The sequence below is a fragment of the Tricharina praecox genome (genome assembly GCF_024521635.1).
Source record: "Tricharina praecox strain CBS 144465 chromosome Unknown BZA05scaffold_18, whole genome shotgun sequence".
Classification (NCBI taxonomy): Eukaryota; Fungi; Ascomycota; class Pezizomycetes; order Pezizales; family Pyronemataceae; genus Tricharina; species Tricharina praecox.
The window spans coordinates 649,244-659,633 of record NW_026250420.1 but is presented as its reverse complement, the minus strand read 5'-3'; the positions used below and the strand labels follow the sequence as shown (position 1 = coordinate 659,633).

At 53.5% G+C, this 10,390-nt stretch overlaps 2 protein-coding genes across 2 annotated transcripts; one reads left to right on the top strand and one right to left on the bottom strand.

Annotated features, from left to right (window-relative positions):
* Window positions 1–251: 251 nt before the first annotated feature.
* On the bottom strand, window positions 252–1,038 carry BZA05DRAFT_90996 (uncharacterized protein). Its single transcript, XM_051488786.1, has one exon. It carries the CDS (start codon window positions 936–938, stop codon window positions 483–485), a length of 456 nt encoding a protein of 151 aa, XP_051338027.1. The 5' UTR covers window positions 939–1,038; the 3' UTR covers window positions 252–482.
* A 6,728-nt stretch (window positions 1,039–7,766) lies between these two features.
* BZA05DRAFT_339677 (uncharacterized protein) lies at window positions 7,767–9,786 on the top strand (the record flags this gene model as incomplete). The annotated part of the gene is made up of 4 exons (XM_051480942.1): window positions 7,767–7,912; window positions 8,161–8,442; window positions 8,540–8,767; window positions 8,880–9,786. 4 exons carry the CDS (start codon window positions 7,767–7,769, stop codon window positions 9,784–9,786), a joined length of 1,563 nt encoding a protein of 520 aa, XP_051338026.1.
* Between the last annotated feature and the right edge of the window lie 604 nt (window positions 9,787–10,390).

The window sequence follows — 10,390 nt, the reverse complement described above, 5'->3', positions numbered from 1 at the left end:
TGTTTATCAAAGACTATCATTGAATCGTAGGTAGCTCGTGAAGGACAGCAGCGGCAGATACTAGTAGCTCCGGGACCGGCGGGCTCGTCTCGAGCCGATGGGAGCCGTATTGTGGGATTCGGGGGTAGACCCGATGCGGTCGCCTCAACGTTGAAATGTTCTCTGTTGCCGCTTTTCTGTTCGTCTGGTCTTGTTCAACACATCAGACATTTCTCCAACACCGCAGACCTTATTATCAATACCGCAGAGGAACTTTGAAATTGTTCAGTCTGAAGAACACAGACTGATTTTCTTTCTTGTTGCTTTCTAGTCAATGGAATCAGTCTCACCAGTTGCCCGTACCCGTCGAGGGTCTCTCAGTATCCATCCATCTACCAACTTCACGCAGCACGGTGCCCTCTCAGGAACAAGCGTGGCTGCCCGGAGTTCGGTAGGCTTCCTTCCGATCCGTGGTGCACTGGTTGCTGACGCATCGCGGATCATCAGGTGTAGTTAGAGTTAAGCGAGACAGCCACGCATCGTGACGCGGCCCTGCAAGCCACGGTCTCTCCGGCGGTTCGTGGAAGGTCGCTATCACCGCGGCACTGGCGTTTGTGTGTACGTACGTCGTGTACCGATCCTCTCCTTTGGTACCTGGATATGAAGTTGAGTAGCTGCTCGTCCTGACGCAATGCAGCCACGTGCAGAATGCAGTGGTCCCAAGCGAGGCCGGCGATTGCCTCGCGGTCCATGCTGCCATGCTGTCTCAGCCTGATTCGAAACGCGATTGCAATTGCGATTGCGATTAGCGAGTGGGGCGTTTTGTGGCGGCGGAGGAGGAGGCTCTTTTTTCTCGTTCTAGTTGTTGTTCTTGGCCGCTCACCGCTCGGGCTTGACTCACACTGGTGACTGCGGTGAGGACGGGAGCCTGGAGATGGAGCTAGCCGGTGGCGCCCCATAAAGCTGAGATGCCCTCGAGCTCGGATTGCGATGGATGATGCACACGGCGGGGCCTACATAACTCCTTATATACCTACTGGAGAGTACCCAACTCCCACCGGGACGAGGTCCTATTGACAGTAAGCAGTTATCTTTCTTCAGCGTGAGCGGCTGGGTTTCTTGGATTAACTGCCGACTGACTACTCTATACGGGACATACATTAGGTACTTCGCCACTTCGCCGCAACGAGCGGTTGCCGTTCGACTCTCTCTACGAAGATCTAGGGCTGTGGGAATGGACATACCGGTGCATACATATCAGGGTTGTCGGGTGTCCGGCACCGAGAGTTCCCATGCAGCGATCCATCGTATTCATTTAAGCCTGTCCGTCGTACGCAGATATCAAGAGACGGATTTCAAGAAGCCCATACCATTTCCGATGGCACGCCCATACCCACCGTTACTCTCCGGCCGAGGTGCCACTTCCCGGAATCGGAAGCACAGACGCCGTGGACACCAAGCACACTCCTCTACGCCTAAACACCAGCACGGCGGCACGACGGCACATTGGCTGTAACTACTTACCGGCTCTATATGCCGGGCCTGTGTGGCCGCCCGGCGATGAATCCGTGGTCCTACACATAAGAACCCATACCCCGCATTCAACTCCGCAGTCCAGCCCCATTTATCCCATCGATAGCGATAATCACAGCCCCCTCACCGTCACCCTCATGAGGACATCTCCTTTGCAGATCCAGATATGCGGAGAACACCCACGGCTTACCCCGATAGCTACCGTACAGTACTCTAGTGAATCAAGGCGTGCCCTACTCTACTTGGTTACAGCCAAATAATGCGCTCTCAAATTCTAATCAAGACACTACTGGTACCTATTCGAGTGCATACTCGAGTGGTTATACTCGGCCGGCTCCTCCTACCGCATTCGCGCGCCTTCTGCGGGTATCTCTCTTTCCGTCTTTGACACTATCGATACAGACGATTCGGTCGCTGTACTCTACTCTAGGGTAAAGTAGAGTGCAGTCGAGTAGAGTGAAGTAGGCTGATGTAGCTGCCGGTGGGTCGCCTGTCTCGAAGATGGTGGTTGGGTGCTGCGCGCGCCGGATAGTCATTGCACCGGGTTGACCAGGGGGGTGAGGGCAATGTGATAATCCTTCGTCTCTATTCTCGGTAACAGATTCCACACTAACTACTACATACCGTCGCCGGGATCAGATCTTCATGCTATGCACATATCTACCTATTCGGTCAGTCAAGATGAAACGGCAGCTGCTGCTACGGAAATAACTAGCGGGACTGTGGGAGCGGTCGGAATGGTTCGAGTGAGATGTACCGATGACAAGTGGGGGTGACACATCGACATCAGAAGAATGCGCGGGAGGGGGACTCCGACCTGCGTTACTATCGCTCCCGCGCGAGGGGCGCGCCGATACGTTCCTGTCTGTGGCCTGGGTCTCCCGGTATAACTACCGCACACGCAGAAACACTCCCTATCAGTACCCGTCGTGCCCCTGCTACCTGCCACCAGGATTCGTTCGATACAAGGCAGAAACATGCATACTTGGGTTGCGCTGTTGTTGTTCTTAGGAACAGGCGAGGCTAACACCACGGTGGATTGGTCCGACAGTTCCCTTCACGTGAAGGCCATCTGTATGCATACGTCCGAGAAAGCATAGCAGTATACTCTAGCGAACGGCGATGGTCCAGCACATCTCTACTTGATGGGTTTACGGTACATAACTTTTACCACGTCGCATATCGTCGCTGGCACTGGATCGGCAACCTGCAACGCCCAGGCTATTCGGCGGTGCATACATATCGAGAACCGACGTTTATCGCATATCCACCAATACATACTCGCCGAGTCTCTAAGACACGAGGCTGGTCTTCCCGTTGTACTCACATACTAAGCTCGTATGCTTACTGGCAACATTCCATCCTTCGGGCTCGCCATCCTCATCATCCGTTTGGGCCCGGCACTTGCAACGGTTACATCTGGACGGAAGATCTGCATGGAATATGAATAGAAGAGAGATGGGTTGCAGGCTGTGGTCCTATGGATGACCATAATCCTATGGTGCCAACCGGCCGCGTGGGAGGCGAGGCGAGGCGCACGCCTTATGTTCCGCAACCGGCTTACGTTTTTTCGGTGCAGATCGACTGGTATCCCCAAGGTGTGTAAACACATGCCTATGTATTCCGATGCTAAGGGATAAACTTGTTCCGATGATGACATGCTTGCGTGATACGAGAGGGGTCGCTGTGTGTGTGGCGCAGGGCGCTCATCGATCCGATCACAGGTTATCACACCATGGCCAAGCGCAAAAAAAAACCTGGGCCGTATCTATTCAACCGGAACGATCTTTTTCGGCTCCAAATATATACATTTCCGGGGTGGGGGAAGGGGGGTAGTCTAGTATACCTAGTACAGGCAGCTCTCCACCCACGCTATTACATCCATTCGGAAGCGAGTCCCAATTATAAGTGGGGATTTGTCGACAGTGGACGGAGTGGACACATCAGCGAGACACCGCAGTCGTCCATGCAGACAGACTGACAGAAGCCCATTGAGCTCCTACAGCGCCTCTGTGCCACACAACACAGCCTGGGCGGATTCTTCGGTCCTGCCTACATCCCCCCTCGGCCATCAGTGCTGGCTGTCAATCATACCAAAGTATTCCACCGTGCAGCCGATACTTTGCATACGTGCGAGGTTTCTTTCACTCAGTGTACACTGTACACACATGTACCTAAGAAGGTAATGGATGTACTTTTAGATCTTTGGTGGGACTCGCTTCCTACCTACTAACTACACGCTCTAGTTAGTTGAGAGGAACGACACGTTACCAAAACTGGGCACCATTGGCGAGAGCGCGTCTAACCGCATTGCCCGTCGGACCGTCGCCGGTCAACGCCGATGTCTTGCATCAGGCCCATAGTTAGAGTACTCTACCTAGAGCACATAGAAGGAATTTAGGCAGCCCTATTTTTTTCTTCCTTTCTTTGTCGGCTGACAGCAAGGCAGTGAGAAAGGAAAAAAAAAACTACGGAGGCGGGCCGAATTTCGAAACTCGCTCGTTCGGGGGTTGCGCCGAAAGTTGGACGGTTTGTTTGCCACACGACACACGACACACGACACACGACACACGATACACGATACACGATACACGACACACGATCCTGCCCCGTCAGGATCGTCACATGCTCCGCCGGCCAAGTACCAGTAAAGTACATACTTGCTTAGCACGATAGTTGGCTGGCTGGCTCGCTTTGCACACATGCAACCGGGGGAAAAGCGAGACCTCCCCAGACGCCCCCCCTTCCCGGCGAGACCCCTCTCACTTACACATAGGTACAAGTACACTCATACACACTCATACACCTACCGCTGTCGCCCGGCGCGGGAGACTTGTCCCGGCCTGCGTATGCCCGATTCGCCGAGGGGCTGGCATCTGGCTCCTAGGTACCGGGGAGTATTATGGATGATTCCAAATCCATACGCTTCCTGCAAGTTGCAACCGTGACGTGACGTGACGTCGCTCTCTCCTCTGCCCGTTCCGCTGGGGGCCGGGCGGTTTGCTCAGTCCCTCTCTGCCACTCCCCCTCTCTCGCTATACCGACTCGGAGTTGTATCCTGTCTGCCTGGCATGTGGGTCACCAGAAGCCGTTCGGAGTGGGGAAGGCGCCTTACCCGCACCGCACCGCTAGAACTGGGTACTCTACTCTACTCGGTGAGATCATCATCAGCATATGGCGGATCGCCAACCTTGAACCCCGTCAGCTCGACATGTACCGGTATCTGGTCACTGGTGGCACAGTCAGTCTGGTCAGTTGTTTGGATTTAGGTAGTAGGTAGTTGGTTAGCCGGAGCTCCTTGAGAGAATCAGTGCAGAGTATGATATGTACATATGTACATGTGTTCCTATCTTAAGCTGTAGCCTGTAGTGGTGAGTATTCATCCATCCATCTATGTATATACCGTGTAAAGTAGTCGCTCCGCAACATCAGCAACCAGGACCAGTCGTCCTGTCCCACGGCACGGCACAACGGCCCCAACGGCCAACGGGGGCACACAGCTTCACTACGGTATATCGACCGCACGCCCGCAGTGCGTTCCCTGTACGTACACAACTATAGTACTCTCTAATCGCCCATCGAGCGCACTTATAGATCTTGGGGTTCGCCAGGTCACGGTCACGGCCGGTCATGGTCATGGTCATCCGTTCCATCCGCCGCTCTCGACGAGGCTTACAGGTTGTTTTTCTGGGGCCCGGGGGAGATGATCACAGCAGCCTCGAATGTCTGCGCGGCGTGCAGATCGATGCACTCGGCGGTCGGTCACCGTCTCACGCAGTTCGAAACTACAGACTAAATACTAGTGAAGAACCACCATTTAGAGTTCGGACGTAGTTAACCATGTAAACTTATATGTACATACGCAAGGAAGGCCGTGACTGCGCCACCGACATTGTTGAATGTTCAGATCAGATGCGTTTCCCACTAACTACCCACTGCACACTGCACACCATGCACACACAACCAGCGGTGCTTTGCTTCGAGCGGGGTAACTAGCCATCCATCCATGCCCCCAGCCTATATAGCGATCGACTTGCCGCCGAGAGGAGTCTCGAGTACATAGGTTAGTTGCTTGGGCAGGTATCGGCAGAGATGCCGACACGCTACTATGAAGTATACTACGGCGAAGAAGTTCCGACTCCCGACCAGGCCTGTTCCCGATCTGCAGCGCGAGAGTCGAGAGAATATCTAGTATCATAACTGTGTATGAATATACATACGCCCTACCGGTCTCTAGACTCTCTACGGCATGGCGTAAGAAATGGCTCTCAAATTACTGGACGGTACTTACGCTGTATATCATATGCACATACTTGGCTGGTTTCATATCTATCCGTTGGACCACTCGTGATGTATATGGTGCCGGTATATACTTATCTCAGAGAAAGACTGGATGGCTGGCTGACTGCGGCTTCAATCACGCCGACTGTGCCGTAGTGATTACACACTACATACCAGGTATGAACCACCAAGCTGTCTCGGCGTGGGAAACCCCTCAGCGACAGGAGTATGTACCTAAGTGCATATCTCCATGTACATACATGCCAGCAGCGAGTGCGGTTTATAGCCCAATAGTACCTCCATAGATGGAACTAGAATCTTCATTGTTATGTAAGTATGTACAACTAGTAGGCGGGAGCAACTGCCGTGGCCTTAGTTGCTGGAGTAGTTTACATACATGTACCTGCTCCACTAGAGTTACGGCGGGACTACGGACACCGCTGTCGGTCCCAGCATAGGAATATCGATGAAGTGAGCCGTCGTCGTTGTTGTCGTCGGTCAAGATTTGCTTAGAGTAGCTTTGCATCTAAAACGGGGCTCCCTAGAAGATGTGGCTAGCAGCTGCTAGAGTAGAGTCTAGTCTAGCAGAGTAGTAGGTAACCACTAGAGTGACCCTGCGAGGCTGATCCCTCGTCATTTTTGGCGTCCCGGGTCTCTGAGGGCGCCACGGTTACACACCCTCCACTGCGGCCAAGATCACTCCCACCCTGCATTGCTCTAGGATTCAGAGGGGGGGGCAGGGGCACTTGGGAACTTGGTTGCAGGTTGTGGGCAGCTTTGGGTTTCTTCGATTCTGTTCCTTTTTTGGGGCCCACCCCAGAAGAAGTCGAACCCGTCAATCGGGTTCGTACCTTCCTGCGAGTCTCACAAACTGTTCGCTCAAGCACACCGTTACACGAGGCTGTGTTGTTGGCGTGCAACCTCCACCCGGAAAGCAAGCAAGCAAGCAGCAGCACCAGCAGAAACAGCAACACCAGTACAGTACCACGCACTGGGCTGGGCTGATTGTGACTCGCCAGAAAGACTCCTCCTTCACCTTTGGTCCATCCACAAAAAACTAATGTGTGCTGACTTCTTTCATTACCCTTTTTTTAAAGTCCCCCCAGACACTTGGCAGGAAAACACATATCAGAGGGCAAGCAGGGTCGTGTCGCCTTGCGTGGCCCATCCGTCCATCCATCCATCCATCCATCGTTCGACCGCTGCCACTGCCACTGCCACTGCCACTGCCTGCGATCCCATCCCCCCATCTCCCATCCCCCCATCTCCCATCCCCCCGCACCTCCGCTCCCCCCAGTCCAGCTGCTTATGAAGGCACCAAGCTCCTCGCTCCCGCTTCCTCTCTCTCCGAAGCCTAGTTTATGTCGATGTATGCACCACTGTCCGCCCGGCTTCTCCTACCTTTCTGAGTCATACGTGCCGCAAAGCACTACATACAACGAAGCTCGTTTCCCGCCCTGGATTTTGGTCCCCCACCCCCCTGTGGTTTCATCTTTCGAATATCCGTCTGCCTATCCCCCCCTCCCCCTCTCTAGATCTCATCTATTTCGTCTGGGTTCGACTCGGGTACTCCGTCACCTCCTACAGTAGTAGGAGTAGCTGTTGCCACGGGTTTCCGTCCACATCACATCACCCTTGAGCTCATCCGTCCTGTCCTGTCCCACCAACCACCATCCCGAGCCCTACGCGCGATCCCAGGTGGGGAGTGGTGCATTGCATATCGGAGTTTGTGGGAGATCCACTTGAGAAGCTTCCACCCCCCGTTGGGTTCAAATACCAGGACATCCCGCCGCACGATGTCACCCCGCGCCCAGAAACAGCAGAGCTCCCGGTCCCCAGGTAGATCTCCTCGATATCGAGTTGCGAAGCTCTCGGAAGTCCTCTCGTACCCGCTCGACAAGCAGCAGAAACAGCAGAAACAGCAACAGCAGCAGCAGTCGAAACTGACATCGCCAACCTCTCCTCGATCAAGAATGTCTTCTACTTCCTCTTCGGCGTCGGCCGTTACTGCCAACGGTGGCCCCACAGTTCAGTCCCGCAGGAGCCATACAAAGTCAAGGAAGGGTTGTAAAACCTGCAAGAAGAGACATATCCGTTGTGATGAAACAACCCCGCAATGGTGAGTGAGTGTGAACGAGTGTGTGTGCATGATTCGGGGATGGGGGAAGTGGGGGACGGATGGTTGGAGGGAGGGAGGGAGGAAGAGAGGTACGGAGGTACGGAGGGAGGCATGGAGGAAGGGGGCGGTGAGTGGGGGAGACGAGTGGCTTCGGATCAGGGCACTGTCTTCTGGCTTCCTATTGTTTTTTTGTCTTTCGATCCCGTATCGGCGACAGCTGGCTAATGGGTCTGTAATCTCAATCGTAGTCGCAATTGCACCAAACATAACGTAAGATGTGACTATCAGGACGGAGGTCCGGTCGAAGGCATCCCGGACCTCAAGATGACACCGCAAATCGAACGGGAGCTCGACACCTGGAGGAAAACCGGTGTATACCCGTTTCCCAACCTGGGCCTCGAAAGCCACCCGTCCCCCACACGATACTCGCCCACGGACCTCCGACTGATCCACCACATCTCGTCCATCGCATCGCAGATGCAAGCTGTGGAACCGAGCAACTCTGCGATCTGGACCAAGAGGGTTCCAATGTCAGTGACCACGCGGACACGATCATGTCCCACCCCAACCCTCTCCGCCACCCCTTCCCCCGCATAGGCAGCTGCAGAGGCTAATCTTGCAAAACAGGTTCCTGACGATTGCGTCGAAGCACGATTTCGTGATGCATTCTTTGCTGGGCCTTTCCGCATCTCACCTGTCGTGGTTGACGGAATCCTACGCAACGCTGCAGCTAGCCTATCAACACCGTGGACTCGCTTTTCAGGGCCTGCAGCAATCGATCGGTGACTTCTCGAAAGAGAACTCGGACGCTGTGCTTGCTGCATCTATCCTTCTCTCGTGGCAAGTAACCGACTGGTTAGTTTATTGCTTCCGACACCTTCCCTCCCCCTTCCCCTTCCCCATGGCACCAACATCCATACTTGGTCTTGGGCGAGACCACCAGCTGACATGAAATCGTGTCGTTCAGGCGGTCTTGGGCGAGTCTGCTACAGGGTACATCGACCGTCATCGATGCGATGCAGGCCTGGAAGCACGAGAGCGAGTTTGCAGAGTTCATGGAGGAAGGGGATGTTTTCACACGGGGCTCCCTCCGACAACAGATTTTAGATCCGCAGCGGGATCGCTATGTGGTGGACCACGTGTACCAATGCCTACTTCCGCTCATGGAGTATTTCCGGAGCCAGCCACAGGGACCGGACACCAACGATCAGGCGCTCAAGGGTCTCGAAGACCTGGTGAGCTTTGTACAGGAGCTACAGGACAAAATACCGGCGCATTCGGCAGAAGAACAATTCCATCTCATGCACCCGCTCCGAGAATGGTTATTTTTCCTTCCGATAGACTTTCTGCGCAGAGGACGGACGGATCCGAGTGTCATGGTGCTACTCGCGCACTTTTACGGCGTGGCTCTGGCCGTCGAACCTCTTTTCCCGGCCGTCGGTGCCGCCTACTTTGGCACCATGAGCGTGGGACCCATCGAACAGATTCACCGAACACTACTACAGCAGGCGACAACGGCGACAACCACCTCCGCAGATGCAGCTGCCGCAGCCCGGGGGGGCCTGGAGCTGATGGGCTTCCCCTTGGAGATGGTGAAGCACTTTCGGGAACGAATGGACTGGCGACGAGCAACGGGCGTGGTGCCTCCACCACCACCTTCTACCACCACCACTACCGCCGCCGCTACAGCTACATCCTCACCACTACACACGAACCATCTCGGCGGATGGGATTTCGGCGCGTTTCCGGAGTATGCCATGGTCAATACCGGAGGAGGCTACATACCACCACCGCCGCATCCTCCACAGGATGTTCAGAGCTCTTTCACCGCCAGCGACTTTATCGCTCATGCGATGTGGAGGGAGGGATCATAGAGCGGCTGTGCTCGGGGCATTTTCGGTTTTCTCTTCTTTTTTCTTTCTTTCTTTTCTTTTTTCCTTCTTGTTTCTGTTTGATGAAGTAGACGATTAAACGGCTGTTTTTTCTTTTTTTCCTTTTTCATTTTCTCCCTGATCCTTTACCATACTTCATACATATTTGGAACGAATATTCTCTTTTCTTTTCTTTTTTTCTTTTTCTTTTTCTCTCTTTCTTTTCTTTTCTTTTTCTTTCCTTCATTATTCCTCTTCCATACTAAAGCACCCCATGCCTGGTGCCTGCCTGCTCTTGCATATACGAGGTGGAGGTGGAGGTATGTAGGGAAACGGTTACCCATCACATTTCAATTTCAGTTTTCTGGTTTTCCACCACCAGCAACATATATTATTATCTATCTCGGTCCATTCTATACCATCTATACCATCTATACCATCTATACCATCTATACCATCTATACCATCTATACCATCTATACCATCTATACCATCTATACCATCTATACCATCTATACCATCTATACCATCTATACCATCTATACCATCTATACCATCTATACCATCTATACCATCTATACCATAGATTCGCGCGCATGACGACGAT

What these genes read in the sequence shown, in the direction of transcription:
- BZA05DRAFT_90996 (XM_051488786.1), bottom strand. Translation starts at nt 938, where the DNA reads ATGGGGCGCCACCGGCTAGCTCCATCTCCAGGCTCCCGTCCTCACCGC.